The 16,715-nt window shown below is 42.3% G+C and overlaps 1 protein-coding gene across 1 annotated transcript in view; it reads right to left on the reverse strand.

Annotated features, from left to right (window-relative positions):
• Positions 1-1,836: 1,836 nt before the first annotated feature.
• Positions 1,837-16,715, reverse strand: part of SPAG6 (sperm associated antigen 6) — a 55,326-nt gene continuing 40,447 nt past the window's right edge. Inside the window, exons 10-11 of the mRNA XM_034760284.1 lie at positions 9,008-9,153; positions 1,837-4,491 (exon numbers count right to left, since the gene is read on the reverse strand). Coding sequence (XP_034616175.1) covers positions 4,425-4,491; positions 9,008-9,153 — 213 coding nt within the window. The 3' untranslated portion in view covers positions 1,837-4,424. The remainder of the gene's footprint in view (positions 4,492-9,007; positions 9,154-16,715) is intronic.

Here is a 16,715-nt window from a genome sequence, read left to right on the forward strand (position 1 = left end):
ATGTCCACTGCATTCCCCCTACCCACCAAATCAGTTACCCTATCAAAGAAGGAAATCAAGCAATTTGTCATGATTTGTTCTTGGTAAATCCATGGTGGCTGCTAGTGATCACCTCCAGGTATCCACAAATTGAATATTTTATACATTGCTCTAGTACCTTCCCAGGTATCAAAGTCAGGCTGACTAGTCTATAGTTCCCAGGCTCCTTCTTTATCCCCTTTTTATAGATGGACTCTACGTTAGCCCTTCTCCAGTATTCCAGGATCAATCCCGTCCTCCATGAGTTTGTAAATATTATTGCCAGTGGCTCCGAGGTTTATTCAGCTAATTCCTTCAGTAACCATGAATAGCATTAGACCCCGGTGATTTGAATTCATTCAAATTAGTCAGAAGATCTTTAACGTGTTCTTTACTTATCCTGATCTGCATCCCTTCCCCTTTATTGTCTATGGTAACTTCGCTAGTCCTCTGGTCACATTATTTTTTCTGAGAAGACTGAAGCAAAGTAGGCACTGAGCAGCTCTGCCTTCCTATCATCTTCTGTTACCAGCTCACCTTCACCATTGAGCAGCGGGACCCACACCATCCTTGATCTTTTTTGTCTGACATATTTGAAGAACCCCATCTTGTTGTCTCTAACATTTCTTTCTGCTGTAACTCATTCATTGCCTTGGCTTTCCTGATTTTGTCCCTAAATGCTAATGATATTCCCATGTATACTTCCTTGGTGACATGCCCCTCCTTCCATTTCCAGTATGTATCCCTTTTGGTTTTTAGATAGTTAAAAAGCAGCTTGTGCAGCCACATTAGCCTCCTATGGCTCTTCTTATCTTTCCTCTGTGTCAGAATAGCGTGATTTTGAGCCTCTGTTATTACATCTTTTAAGAACTACCAGCTCCCTTCAACTTCTGTTATTCCAAATTGGTCTTTCCATTGGACCTTGTCTACTATTTCTCTGAGTTGGTTGAAATCTGCCTTGAATCATATGTGTGAGAGTAGAGTTTATCTGTGTACGCTTCCCTTTGCAGATCCTATTGATCCCAGAGTGGCTAGATGAAAAAGGTAGTTTTTGTGGACAAGTCAATCCTGCTGCTAAAAGGATTAAAGTTCTGAACATCCCTGCAATGTTTCCAGGCCCTAGCCTGTGCTGAGTCACATAACAACTGCAGAAGCTGTGCTTCCAGTAAACAGAAGCCTGCTCAAATGGAAAGGTGAGCCCAGTCTGGGTTCTTTGTATGAGACCATCCTGCAAGGCTCTCCTGTGGTAAAGCCAGGATTGTGGGAGCCTGGGGGAAGCCTGCCAGGATTCAATCGCAGCCCCTAGGAGGAGAGCTGTGAAGAACCTTCAACTAAGAGCCACAAGGACTTGAACTGAGAAGCCCTGATAGTAGGGCAAAGAATTACCTGAGCCCAAAGAAGGGCTAAAGGAGCTGTGAGTTTAAAGGAACGTAACTACTTGTGCTTGGAAGGGTAAAAGGGACAGCTTATATTTATTTTGTGTTATGGGTTAATAAACCAGTCCCCACAAGTTGGAATTATATTTGAAATACATACATAGGTGCATGAGATTTTAGAGGGAGATACAGAAGCACTGCTCCAGAGGTAAACTGAGGCAGCAGCTGACCCTTGCACAATCGGCCTGTTCATCAAGCCAACTTCCATGACTTTGTTTGGGACATGATGCCATTAAATCAGTACAAAAACAGGATTTCTACAGTGAATTAAAATGCAAACATCTATGTTTTATTACATGGAACTTAGACAAAAGATACCACTCGACAGTTGCCACAGTAGTGGCTATAAACATTAACATAGGTACAGATTATTTAAGCTGAAGTGCTGTAAAACATAGCTATTGAAGCACTACAAAAATAGTAGTCATTGAGCTAGTGAATTTGAAAATGCAAGTAAGTCCTAGTGCTGTTTAAGACCTAAATCCTGCCCTGTGCAGCATCAGTGTCCATGGGGAGTCCTCCAGCCACAGGTGGAGGGGGTGCAACCCAGTGAAGGGGCCTGTTCAACTGCAGGCAACCAGCACAAGATTCTGCAGCATCTCCACTCCCCTGACTGCAGCAGTGTGGCAGGATCTGGCAGAATCCTTGGATTATTACTACAGCAGTTAGAGGCCAAATGATTTTATTTGCTTAAGAAAAAATGTATAATTGTCTTAAATAATAATTCCCCAATATTGGGCCAGCTTCTACCAGGCACCAAGCACCCTCCTTTCACACTGTTTTGCCCACACAGGTGGAGTTCATCCCTTTGGACAATCTGGTCTACTGTGAGAAATTAGAAAAAGATTTAGAGGTCGGGGTACGATATGGTGTTTACTTTCCGTTAGGGAAGACGGATATTTTGGTTGCTAAGGAAGGAACCCACCTGTTATGGTCTATGACTATCTCAGTATCAGAATTCATGAAGCCTCTCAGCTTCCACTTCAATTAGGGCTAGATACTGCAAGGTGCTGTGCACCCTCTACTCCGTCTAAAAAACGTGGAAGCTGATAGCACTCACACCTCACAGCAGGGACTCAGCCCTTTGTAGAATTAGTCCTTTAGTCAAGATAACCCATCAATATTTTTGTAAACTGCTGAAAATGATGCTGACAAGAATAAAAGAAAATAGACATTTAGAATTTGGCCAAGGTTCCCACTCTACATCATTTCCAACTACATTGAAGCATTGCTCCTGTTATACACAGTTAATAGAGGAGACTATTCCGGTTTTATAAACTTTAATTTTTCTACTTTCTTAAAATATGTATTTGACACATTTTATTGTATGTCAAAAGTGTTCTCTTTAATGCGGGGTTTTCAAACGTCTCTCCCCACACTGAACACTGCATTGCAGAAACAAAATTTTTATCATTCTTTGAAAGAAAATGCTACATACTAGAGGGAGAAAAACTGTCAGTAGTTCAAAGGGAATGACAAATGACTATGCCAGGTAAGCTAGTGAATACTCAGGGCTACATCCTGTCCTGTGCTGCACTGGTACCCAAGAGGGATAAGAGGAATTTAAGAGTCTTATTACACCATGTAAGAGAGGAAAATCTCTCCATAATGCTCCAGCAAGCACTAAGAAAGCCAACAGCTAATACCTGCAACATACCTGTGTGGGCATGATTTACGGATGAGGGACTCTCTTTAGGCTCCCAACTTGTTTGGACCCAATTCTGCAGGGTGCCAATTGTCTCCTGACAAATGCTGAGCAATCTCAAGTTCCATTCAAGTCACTGGGAGTAAAGTGCCCTCAAGTCACTGAAGATGCTCAGTACTTTGCAGGCATTGTTCTGAGGGCCCATTATGTGAGCTGTTGAGTACTTTCTGCCAGATGCTGCGTACTTTCAACCAGAGTTGAAGGTGCTCTGAATCTGACAGGCCCTTACAGGATCTGGCCCCGATGCACATACAGAAAGCTCAGTTTGGGTGCTCACACTCTGTTCCTGATCAGAGGGGCAGAGAAGTGTGCTGCCCCTTCCCATCATGAGAAATCTTGCCTTGAGCAGCAGGACTCCTGCAGAGGATGCACTGGCCAGGATTCCTGGTCCACCATACTGCACCAGCCAAGGTAGGATTTGGTCCTCATATCACTGTCAGACCCTGACAGCTTGTCTATTTTATACCTACTTCGGCCCCTAGAGACCAAAATCGTACCTAATAAGTCTGTCTCTTGCTTTCCATCAAGGAGGGGTTGGAAATGTTTCAGAGGAAAACTGATTGCATAATAAAAAAGAGTTACGATTCTCTCGGACCTGGGGAACTCTAACCTATATATAAAGGTACAAACAGGGAAATGGTTATAATACTGGAAAAGCCAAAGCCTGGGCCCAGGTCAGATAACCACTAGCTTTCCGTGAGGAAATAAAGAATAAGGACTGATTCTAGAAAGAGTTTCTCCATCACAAATCCTTGCTCTCACGTGGAGTTTTAGTGAAACATGAGGTAATAACTACTTGTAGGATCAGGCAGAAAAATCAGAAAAGGAAGAGCAAAACTTCAAAAACTAATTATATATAGAACAAAATATAACTTGCTGGAGACACTGAACTCCTTCAATTTCCATTGAGTGCAGTGGGAGTTGAAGAGGACTCCCAAGTACATCCAGGCAGTGCTCAGCGCCCTGCAGCATGAGTGACTTTTGAGAAACATGAACTCCTGACATTTGAGAATCCCTGTTCTCAATGTGAGCTTACACAAACACTACAGCACACACACACACACACACACACACACACAAAAACAAGGTTATTTCTTCAAACTGACAAAGGATTAATAATGGTGATTAATAGTTCAGAAAATAGGAGAAAGATAAATATTTCAGAATTCAGCAAGAGTTTCTGGCTATACTGTACTGTATTTTCCTGCTCATCATAAAAGCACATATGAGAAATAGAGTATTTTAACAGAAAAAAATCGAAGCATTTATAAAACTGGTTGATAATTTTCCACCCTTTCCAGAAGTGCATCAGAATATCCAGGAGAATAATACCTGAAAAAGAAACATTTTGTCTGTGTATTAGATAATGGAATATATATTATGCTAAATATTTAAATTATATTAATATCTAGTGCATTTATTAGAAAATTGCTAGACTCAAACTTTGGTTATAGCTCAAGAAGATCAGTAATTAGCCGCCTGTAATCCTTTAAGAGACTGTTTCTGTACTACCTTGCATATTGTGTCGTCATTTACCCCTGAGCAAAATGACTGTAAAATGCCAGCATCAGACCTATAAGACTAGATTTTCAGAATTGCTCAGTATTCAATTGGAGTCAGATTTTCAAGAAGAGCTCAGCTCCCAGTTAGGCACTTAAAGGAAGTGGCCAGTTTTCAAGAGAGCTCAGCATCCAACAACACTCTTCTCAATAGGAGCTGCTGGGTGCTGAGCTCACGAGAAACTCTGGCCCTTAATGCAAAGCATGAGTTTCCACAGAATGGCTGTCACAGCATAATGGTTTACGGCTGCCAGAGAAATGCAAGTGCACGTGTCGAAAACTAATGCAGAGGCAAAAAGTTGATTAATGTACAATGTTAGTAACAGTGATCTTGTAACAATGTTTTATGGCAATGATCTTATTTCTGTAATACCAAGTGACTGATGGAGATTATATTATTCAAGAGATTTTTATTAGAGTAGAAATTCACTGTGACTTTATTGACCTACTGCATTCTGACTGGCTTTGAGAACAACCCAGTTGTGTGCCTCAAGTAATCAGAGGCCAGCATTTTTTATTTATTTATTTTTTTTAAGTAGACTGCCCTTTTCTGAATAAGCTTGCTGCTGACTGGTTGGAGGCTTTTTGTTTTTGCTTTTTTTAACTGAACTATACCATTTACCTAAAGGTTCACTGGTGAAAATTCACAAAATCCTTCCAACCCTGCAGGTCTCAAGCATATTACACTATAGTTCATGGTTTGACATAGATGCTAGAATTTTGTCTGCACTGAGATTTCCAGTAAATATGCTTAGACTTCATAGAAGCTAAATTTTAAAATCTGTGCACATTTTTATGTACACCTGGATCTGATGTAAATCCACACATGCCCCAGTGTATGTGCAAGTCAGTGCTTATGGCCATACCCAGCTATGTATGCAAAATCTCACCATGTGCATAAGGATATTTTCATGTCTAAGTCAGATGAGCACTTTTATGCTCACTTGTTTGTAAATTAAGCCCTATTTTTATGACCCACAAAAACTGAAAACTACAAAGGATCATTGACTTAATAAATCATTCATGGAATTTTTAAAAACCTATATCTGTGGGGTGAAATCTCCTAAAGACACCTAAAGTAATTATTAATTCTGTTAACCTATAGGGTCCAGGGGAGAATTTTATCCTTTATTTACCCACAAATAAAAAGTCCTAACAAAGGCTTTTGAAAGTCCATTGCATACTGATTTTTTTATGCTGGACTAGTTTGTTTCTATTCAAATGTGGCAAGATAAGACCAAGAAAAACAACATTAAATTTTTCCAATGTTTTGCTTAGAAACAACCATGGTCAAAGTCTCTCTCCCTTGAGAAATTTCTGGAGAATTTCCTTTGTCAGTGTGATTCTTTGAAGACTTTGCATTGAGGAATTTACAACACTCAAGTTGCTCCCTTTTTTACAAGCCACCAAAGCTTACAAAAACCACGTCCTGCGTTCTTGATGTTATATGAATATCAGACTTAAGAGAGGTGGATGAAGTTTCAAAATCAACAATAGGAATAGCTGTACATACCTCAAAACTTCCAAATCATATTATCCGAGAACAACAAGGTTTGAATACAGACATTATCAATTTATGCCCAATAGGCTAGCTATATTTATTCTTAATTCTAAAAGTTATTAAGAGTGGAGGCATGCACACTAGTTGTATAAGCAAAATCACTTCAGTGCTATACCAGAAAGAGCCTTCAATCTACATAATACTGAAGTCTTGCACTGCGAGCTATCTGTGTAGGCTTTTATACCATAACCATCAGCATAATATATGAGACTTGTATTATTGTGTACGTTCCTAAGAAAACACAGTAATACTGTATGTCTAAAGATCCGTACAGAGCCATTGTTGCAGATGTATGCTGCACATCTCAGAACACTGAAAGTCTTTACTACAAGGAGATAGGAGTAAGGTTTGTTATAAATGAAACGTGTTCAATGACAAATCCCAAATGCTAGCACAGAGGGGGTTAATAATGCATAGAATTTCTGTTTGCTCCATTCTCCTCACTGATTTTTCTACAGAATTTTAAATTTGACATAGTTGTTTTGTAAATCCATTATTAGCTTTTGTGAAAATAACTTTCCAAATGCAAACTACTGCAGTTGTCTTCCTGAATCTGCAGACAAACAGCCTGAAACAGCAGCTTTACAGGACAAATCCAGCCCTGACCTCTGGAGCAGCAGAAGTGCCCCAGGCAGTGGAACCAGCATGGTGCTACTGCATAAAGAGACAGGGGGAGGAACTTAAAGGGCACATTTTCTTCATTACACCAATGGCATGTTTCTTTGCTTCCCCTAACAAAAAAAGTAGTTTGTAGCAAAAGCAAACATGAAGTACAGCCAAAAAATGTAAACAAATGTCTTTTTTTAATTCTGTACCGTTACTCTTCATAGTTTGAAAATGTCTTGATGATTCTTCACCCCTTTGACAGTCACTGAGTTTTCCCTTGCAGAAGCAAACAGGATGACGCTGATGCAAAGAACCAGTACGGGCAGTACAACATCCCCATGACTGTATTGCTGAAGTGAAGAATTGGTAAATGGATATCTAGAATTCAGGAGGAGATTTCCCTCCTTATAATAAGTTGAGGTTGGTGACATTTTAAGGGCCAGCTATTTAACAGTATTTCTGTATTCATTAGGAGCAAAATTCACCTTGGTGCAGACATGGTCCTTTATATAACACTTACGCCTCATGAGGAGGTTCAGGGAAGGAGCAGCTGTGGCTGGAGCAAGAGATCAGGAGGCTCTCTGCACCCTGATACACTGCAGGAAGTTTCAGGGAAGCCTCGGAACAGGTTAGCTCAGAGAACAGTTTTGGGGAAGCCCAGGAGAAGTCAGAGGAGGCACCAAAAGATACATTACCTGGATTCCATGGCCTGAATACCCCATGTATGGGGGAGAGACTGCTACTGCAGCTTACAAATTGACATGGCATCCAGAAGGGTGGTGTTGCAGCCCCAGAGCCTGCCAGGTGGATGTGGGAGTTAATTCTATTCCCCAACTCCCACTTAGTTCCCTGCAAAAGGGTAATCTTGGGCTTTGTTTAGCAAGAGGTAAATTTGAACCTGAGAATGTTGTACTTAAAGTACTGCACAGGATCTTTTCAGGGGGAATAAGACAAAACGCCACATTTATTAGTAATACATGTATTCATTAACACTGTATTATATGCATATAATATACTACACTTACACTCACACACACACAAAGGGGGACAATGTAGATCAATCTCTGATAATTTTCATATGACTTTACATTGTGCCTCTTCATATAACCTTGTGGTGGGTCTACCCACGTGTGACCTTTGTTTTCATGGAACTTTGTATCAAAGCCTCATTTAGAAACTTTGCATTGCCCTTGGTATAATATTATAGCCCCTAAGGATAGAATAAGATAGAAGAAAAATTTCTGTTTGCTAGCAGTAAAACAAGAGCTTTTCCCCCCACACTCTTAATCAATTGCCCTGTTGAATGAATGAGGTGTGCATGAGCAAGGCATGGAAGGCAGCACCTCCAGACAGCCTCAACTGTTGGAGAGGGGCTGGGAGCCAAACCCAAGGACAATAAAACGTGTCAAGTGGGCTCATTAAAGACAAGCAGACATACTGACGGCCTCGGGGGTTAGAAGCAAGCACCTTCTTTTGGAAACACCCTCTTTGCAGCATTGGGACAACACTCAAAAAAAAGCAGCACAAAGGACCAATGAACACAAACACAGAGTTTGAATCTGGTCTAGATTTGCATAAGAGGAAAGCTGCTATAAAAGTGAGGTGTCTTGCAGAGGACCCCGGGTCTCGTCTTGTCAACATGGGAGCATCGATCCGGATCGGCAGAAGCCCGGCTCCACCCCCTCCCCCATCTAACTCACCTGGCCAGTGAAGTTAAGGGGAGCAACTAATTGGTAACAACAAGACGGAGTGTGTTTGTGTGTGTGTGTGAGTGTAAGTGTAGTATATTATATGCATATAATACAGTGTTAATGAATACATGTATTACTAATAAATGTGGCGTTTTGTCTTATTCCCCCTGAAAAGATCCTGTGCAGTACTTTAAGTACAACAAGAAGCAATTTTAAAAAGACAATAATAAAGCGTTCAGAAAGACAAGAAAGTATCTGTCTAATTCTGTGTTCGTCCAACTACTCTTTCAGGCTGATAACCAAAGATGGTCATTAATTTTAAAAGCGCATTCACACAGACCTTAAATTATATTTTAAATCTCTCATTTTGTGCTTTGAAGACAATCTAACAATGTAACAACTATGAATTGCTAGTACTCCAATTTCCTCACCTTACTATTTCCTCTGGGTAACAGTTGTTAATAGTGTTGATGTACTCTTGAAGAAGTGACCCTGGCTCTGCTTTTATCTCTTGAACTTTTTTAAGTCCACCACTTGTTACAAAGAGACGTCGTGCTTTGCTATCATGCGGCAGCACCTACAAAAAATGAAGTACATGAGTGTTAAACTTTCCTTTAAAGAACCTTCTACATTGGTAAGCTTTAATATTAAAAAAAAAAATCGGAGAACATACACAGAGAATAAGATAAAACAGAATTGCAAGCAATATTCAGAGATGTAGCACCTCCTGTAATAAAGGTTTTATTTTAACTTGTTGGTTAACTAGGAACAATTAAATCTTGAGCCACCTCCACTAGGCTGCAACATAATTTGACCTGTTCATTTAATATACACCACTGTAAATCATAAAAATACTTATGACAGCTTTATGCAATTAATATTTTAATTGTTTCTACAAAACAACATGCCTGCGAAGATTAAACAAACAGAAAACTAACATGGAATGATAATTGCACCTGTCCCATTGCCACTGACTTAGTTAAGTCTTTTATATTGATTCACTCAGTTTATTTGTATAGCAGATTTTCATATCATTCTTATGATCTAATATGGTTTGTTACTATCAACTCAAGTTCCTGGATATTAAAAACCATGGATCAAATCCCGCAGTCCGTCTGTGTAGCCATGGATGGCCTCTACAGACAGCAAAAATGCAATGTTTCTGCTTCACAAAGGAGATGGAAAGCAGAAGTGGTAAGTAAAGGGATTTTGCAGCCCCCCGAATGATGCTGATATGCAGCTCTCTCCAGAGGAGGAGGAGGGCTGTGGGCAGGCAAAGAAGAATGGCAGTAGTTGGCCAGTGGATCTACTAGGCCAGAATGGTATGTGGAGTGAAACAATGAGCTGTCAGCTATATCTATGTCACAAAAATAGCCATGATTGATTAAACATGGTTGGACCCAACCCTGTAGGTTAAACCCTACATGGGCAAAAGCACTTTATAACTTGATCTGGCCCCATTCGTATTGACTGGGCAAACCAAGTTTTAAATTTGGTTGTGTTTCAGTTGTTAACTAGCATCTTGGAAAAAAAGAGCAACTATGCTAAAAGAGTGGGGAAAAGGAATGAGACACGTTCCCCATCAGGTAGATTAGCTAACAATTTAAACAGACAAACTTCATTTCTCTAGTTCCTTTTGTACCATTTAAACACCCCCAGAAGGATGCATTAGGCGAGGTATATCTAGTAGGGATAAGGAGGTCCTGCTTCCGTTGTACAAGGCGCTGGTGAGACCTCATTTGGAGTACTGTGTGCAGTTCTGGTCTCCCATGTTTAAAAAAGATGAACTCAAACTGGAACGGGTGCAGAGAAGGGCCACTAGGATGATCAGAGGAATGGAAAACCTGTCGTATGAAAAGAGACTAGAGGAGCTTGGGTTGTTTAGTCTGACAAAGCGAAGGCTGAGGGGGGATATGATTGCTATCTTTAAATATATTAGAGGGATTAATACGAGGGAGGGAGAAGAATTATTCCAGCTAAGTACTAATGTGGATACGAGAACGAATGGATATAAACTGGCCGTGGGGAAGTTCAGGCTTGAAATTAGACGAAGGTTTCTGACCGTCAGAGGGGTGAAATATTGGAACGGCCTTCCGAGGGAAACGGTGGGGGCGACGGACCTGTCTGGTTTTAAGATTAAGTTAGATAAATTTATGGAGGGAATGGTTTAATGGTAAAACATAGTAGTCGAGGAAAACCAAGCAATGGTAGGTAAATTGTACAATGGCTGACAGGGGTCAGGCTGGAGACTCTTGCCTATATGCTCGGGGTCTTACTGATCGCCATATTTGGGGTCGGGAAGGAATTTTCCTCCAGGGCAGATTGGCTGAGCCCCTGGAGGTTTTTCGCCTTCCTCCGCAGCATGGGGCAGGGATCTCTAGCAGGAGGGTTTCTGCCGATTGAAGCCACCTAAAACAGGATTGGGGACTTCAACAGCAGAGTCCAGGGAAGGGGTAGGGACGGTTTTGTGGCCTGCAGCATGCAGGGGGTCAGACCAGATGATCATAATGGTCCCTTCTGACCTTAAAGTCTATGAGTCTATGAGATTAAACAGATTCTCCTGGCCCTCAGGTAGAGAGGGCAAAGGGAGGAAACAAGGAGCTTGTCCCCATTACCACTTCATGCAAGGGCCAGGAACAATTACAATCCCTTCACTAAGAACAGGAGTACTTGTGCAAAATTTGTTAGTCTCTAAGGTGCCACAAGTACTCCTGTTCTTTTTGAGGATACGGACTAACACGGCTGCTACCCTGAATCCCTTCACTGTGGAACTGCTGTATCCAGGGGCACAAACTACCTAAAAGAGGATAATAAGGGGGTAAGCCATGCCCCTTCCTCCCTCCATACTGGCTCCCAAAGCTGGCTGGGGGGAGCAGGATGCACCCTCCCCTTGAGCAAGAGAGATCTTAAGGAGGGACTGTGTGTCTCAGAGAGGCTCCTCAACCCCCACTGAGACAGTATGGTGATGCACAAACCTGTACGCAGGGCATTGCTCAAATGGCCATAGCTTCCCCACAGTGAAGTGCACTTTAGACAATAAAGCTTTTACTTGGCTATAAGTGAGCTGATAGAAGCAATCTCCCTAATGTCCAAGGACAGAGAATTTCAGAGTCATGGTGCAAGAGAAACACTTTCACTGCAAAGAACTTCATATAAATGTATACATTATACATAAACCACCCAAACATAGTTTGTTTAATGCAATGGGTGAGGAGAAGCATAAAAAACCAAAATGTCATCCAATATAAACTGTGTCCGTCCAAGCCATTTACAACATTAGAAACAGCAAAAATCCATACAATGGGCAGCTAGCTACTAAGAGCCCCCTTTATTACTTGCTGTGGTCAGCAGAGCTGGTTGGGAATTTTCTGACAAAATATTTTTTCATCAAAAATGCTGATTTGTTGAAACCATTCATGGGGAAGAGTCAGTTTCAACAATTTTTTTCAACTTGAAAAACTAAGTTTCAAAATTGTCAAAACGTTTTGTTTTAACATTTTTTTAAATGAAAAAAATCCATTTTTCCCGGTTGAAACTGCTTTTCCTTTTGAAATGTAAGTTAGTTATAGTAAGAAAGAAAGAAAAAAGAGAGAGTTACTCACTTGTACAGTAACTGAAGTTCTTTGAGATGTGTCTCCCTGTGGGTGCTCCACTTCAGGTGCTGGTATGTCCGAGCACCATTGATTGGAGATTTTCGTTAGCAGTGTTCAGTCGCAACACACGTGCACAGTAGCTGTCTCACTGCATGTTGGAGTCTCATCTATCGCGCACACAGCCCAACCCCTTTAGTTCCTTCTCTACTATAGAGTCCTCGTATCAAACTCCAAAGTAGAAGGGAGGAGGGTGGGTAGTGAAGCACCCACAGGGACACACATCTCAAAGAACCTCAGTTACTGCACCAGGTGAGTAACCCTCTCTTCTTCTTCGAGTGCTGTCCTTGTGGGTGCTCCACTTCAGGTGATTGTAGAACAGTGTCCACTATGGTTGGGGGGACTTTGGAGTTACATGCATAGTGGAGGAGAGGACTGTTAGACCCAGCATGGCATCAGCTCGTGAGTCCTGTGTAATTGTTTACTAGTAAATGAACGCATGTTCAGAGGCCCATGTAGCAGCTCTGCAGATCTCTGAGATATGTGATGGGTTGGACCCCCTTTTCGGGGTACTACTGGATGTGCTGAGGTCCCACCTAGCCCGCCTGTCCCACCAGCCTGGGCTCCCCCATCCTGTGCTGTTGTGACAGGTTCTCAAGCTCCTTTCCAGCGCGCACACATAAGTAGGGACACACCCAACTCTAGAATCACAGCCCCAGAGTGTGGGATGACTCAGCTAGGGGATTGCCCAGCACTCCTGTGCACACATCCTTTGGTATGTAAACCCAAAATTATATTGTATTGTGCTTTATAGAGATCTATATAGTGTAAGCTCATGAAAATCGCCCCCTCCCTCATTGTGGAGGAAGAGATACACAGCTCTTTGCCATCCCCCAACCCCGTAGTTATGAATTGCACAAACTGGGTTTTAGAAAACAAAACAAGTTTATTAACTACAAAGGATGAATTTTAAGTGATTATAAGAGATAGCAAACAGAACAAAGCAGATCACTGAGCAAAATAAACAAACACATATCCTAAGCTTAATTCACTAAAGAAACTGGTTACAAATAGTAATTTCTCACCCTAAATGTTGTTTTAGGCTATAAGTGAGTTGATGAAAGCAATCTCCCTAATGTCCAAAGACAGAGAATTTCAGAGTTATGGTGCAAGAGATGCACTTTTACTGCAAAGAACTTCATGCAGAGTTTCTGCAGCTTCGAGTTTCAGGTATTTCTCTTCATAGGCTAGACCCATGAATTAGCCTGGGTCCCAGTCCTTTCTCCCCAGATCAGTCTTAGGTGTTTACAGCAGTCATCCTGGACAGGGATTCAGTGAAGAACCGGCAACCTTGATTAACTCACTCTCCAGCCTTAAACAGGATTTACATATGGCGTGAATCTTTTGTTTCCCTGTTTCCCCCCCCCTTTCAGTGGAAAAATACCAGCTCAGGATGGTGTTCTGTACCAGGTGACATGATCTTACAGTGTCAAAGCAACCATGAGACAATGTTTATTTGTAATATCCACAGGAAGGAACTCCAGGAAGATGGGAAGTCAGCATTTTCAAAGACCCGTTGGCTTTCCTAATGGCCCATTCAGGCTGATTGCATTCTGTCTGGTGGGCATTCCCCAAGTACACACACAGTTGTAATTGTTACATAGTCAATATTCCTAACTTCAGATACATAAATGATACATGCATGCAAATTGGATAATCAGATTCAGTAAATTTTCCAATGATATTTCACAAGATCCATCTTGCATCAAATAAATCATAAGCATGTTTCTATAAAGAATATGGGGTGTAACGTCACAGTACATTGTTCAGAAATGGTATAGATGCTGCCATGGAACACACAGAATGGGACCTGATCCCCATTGGTGTCTCTATCTTATCCGTTTGATAACATAGTTGGATGCAGCTCGAGATCCACTTAGATAGTCTCTGAGAGGATATAGCGGAGTCCTTGAATTGTTCTGTTGTCAAGAAGAAGAGTCTTGGGGATTTGCGGAAAGATTTTGTTCTATTCTGGTCAAACATCTAGAGTGTGTAACATGGCCTCCTGTGTGTTTCTGTGCAGTCTGGGGTACAGTGTGGCGAGATGAATAGGCTGGTTGATATGGAAAGTTGAAGCTATTTTGGGGAGGAACTTTGGGTGAGGTTGCAATGTGATCTTGTCTTTAAAGAAGACAGTGTATGGTGGATTAGCCATTAATGCAACAATCTCACTCACTCGTCTAGTGGAGGTGATAGCCACCAAGAATGCCACCTTGACATCCCAGGAACAAGTGGCCAGCAGCTCAAAGGATGGTCTAGTAAAGCCTTTGAGAACTGGGTTTAAGTCCCAAGTGGTGAGGGTTGGTATACTTCTGGGTAGAGATTCTGTATGCCAGTGAGAAACTGCTTTGTGGTCAGGTGCGCAAATACCGAGAATCCATCGATTTTATGATGAAAAGTGGTGATCACCGTGAGATGTACTTTACTAGAACTTGTGGACAGTCCTGAGTTCTTTAGTTCTAAGAGATATTCTAGCACTAGCGACAGTGGTGTAGTATTGTTTGTTCTGACTCCATATGGAGAATCTTTTCAATTTATGCACGTATGTATTGCATGTGGATATACATCTGCTGTTCAATAACATGTTTGACTTGTTCCAAACAGACTAATTCGTGCTGCTGGAACCATGAAGGGGTTTTCAGATGGAGTTTCTCCAGGTTCAGATGGAGGATCTGACCATTGGCTTGAGAGAGAAGATTCGGTCTCAGTGGGAGAGTTCGTGGGGCGCAAACCGTCATGTGCATCAGGTAAGGATAGCAGGTCTGCCTGGGCTACGCTAGGGCTATCAATATGATTTTGGCATTGTTGTCCTGTATTTTGTGTAGGACCCGGGGGATTGGCAGGAATGCATATAGGAGTGCTGCGTCCCATGTGAGGAGGAAAGCATCCCCTACGGATCGAGGTCCTAATCCCGCTCTCGAACAGACTAGCGGATATTTGTGATTCTGAGATGTAGCAAATAGGTCAATGGTGGGTAACCCCCATCATTGGAATATATGTTGTAAGTAGAGCCCTCCATGGATACAAATTTATATTCACGGATTCAGATATCCACGGGTATAAATCGGTTTCCATGGAACTGCAGGGCCCTCCCAGGAACCGCAGTGGTGGAAAGAGCAGAATGTTGGGCTGCCACTCCCAGGAGCCAGCACCCCACGCAGGCAGCTTCTCCAGTGCAGCTGTACCATCCACAGGCCCGCCCCTAGCCCTGCCACCATCCTTCCACACAGCTGTCTGCGTCTCCTGTCTGGGGGTGTGCGCACTGCTTGAACACAAGAGCATGACCAGGGATAGCTGCCAGTGAGCCTGCCCGCCCCAGTGGGCGGAGCTGTGGGCGGTACAGCCATGCCAGAGGAGCTGCTGGCATTGGATGCTGGCTCCTGGGAGCAGCAGCCCCACATTCTGCTCCTTTTGCTGCTGTGGTTCCCGGGAGAGTCCTGCAGTTCTGATTTATATCTGCAAATATCCATGGATATAAATTTGTATCCACACAGGGCTCTAGTTGTAAGACTGAGGGATTCATTTCCCATTTGTGTTCCTGTGAGAACCATCTGCTTAGAGTGTCTGCTGTGGTATTTTGACATCCAGGGAGGTAGGAGGCTGAGATGTCAATGTGATGATGAATACACCAGTTCAAGTTTTATGACCTAAGTACACAGGGAGTGGATCGTGCACCCCCTTGTCGGTTGATGTAGAACATGCATGCAATACTGTCTGTCATCACCCATACCATCTCGTTCCTTATGAGCGGAAGGAAATGGAGGCAAGCATTCCGTCCCACTATTAGTTCCAGTATGCTGATATGGAGATGTTTCTGCTGGGACTACCTGCCGTGGATTGTCTGATGATCCAGGTGTGCATCCCAACCTATCAAGGAGGCATCTGTTGTGATCAGAATTGAGGGTGGTTCCTGGAAAAAGGGAATCCCTGAGCAGAGATTTTCCTGTTTTGTCCAACACTGAAGGGATTCTAGTACTCTGGGAGGTGGTGTTACGATCTCGTTCAAACTATGTTTGATGGGTTTGTATACGGAACTCAGCCAACCCTGTAGGCAGTACATGTGTAGTCTCGCACGTTTTACCATGAATGTGGTGGCTGCATGTGTCCTAGCAGTTGTAGACAGGTTTTTGCTGTGATTCGTGGACTGATGAAAACTGTCTCTATGAGCTTTTTTATTGCCAGAAATCTGGTTTGCAGTAGAGATGCTCTGGCTTGAACTGAATCGAGGTGTGCTCCAATGAACTGTAGTTGTTGTGTTGGTATCAATGTCGACTTTTGTATGTTCAATTGCAGCCCAAGTGTTTGGAAGAGGGCAGTAGTCGGTCGGTTGAGCGATTTCTGTCGTCACTATCCAATTGGGGTCTTTCAGGAAGCAATCATCTAGATACAGGAAAAACACGATTCCCTGCTTGCACAGGTGTGCAGCGACAACCGCAGGGGTTTTGGAGAAGACCCTTGGTGCAGTGGACAGTCTGAATGGAAGCACTAT

The sequence above is a fragment of the Trachemys scripta genome, chromosome 2, assembly GCF_013100865.1.
Source record: "Trachemys scripta elegans isolate TJP31775 chromosome 2, CAS_Tse_1.0, whole genome shotgun sequence".
NCBI lineage: Eukaryota > Metazoa > Chordata > Testudines > Emydidae > Trachemys > Trachemys scripta.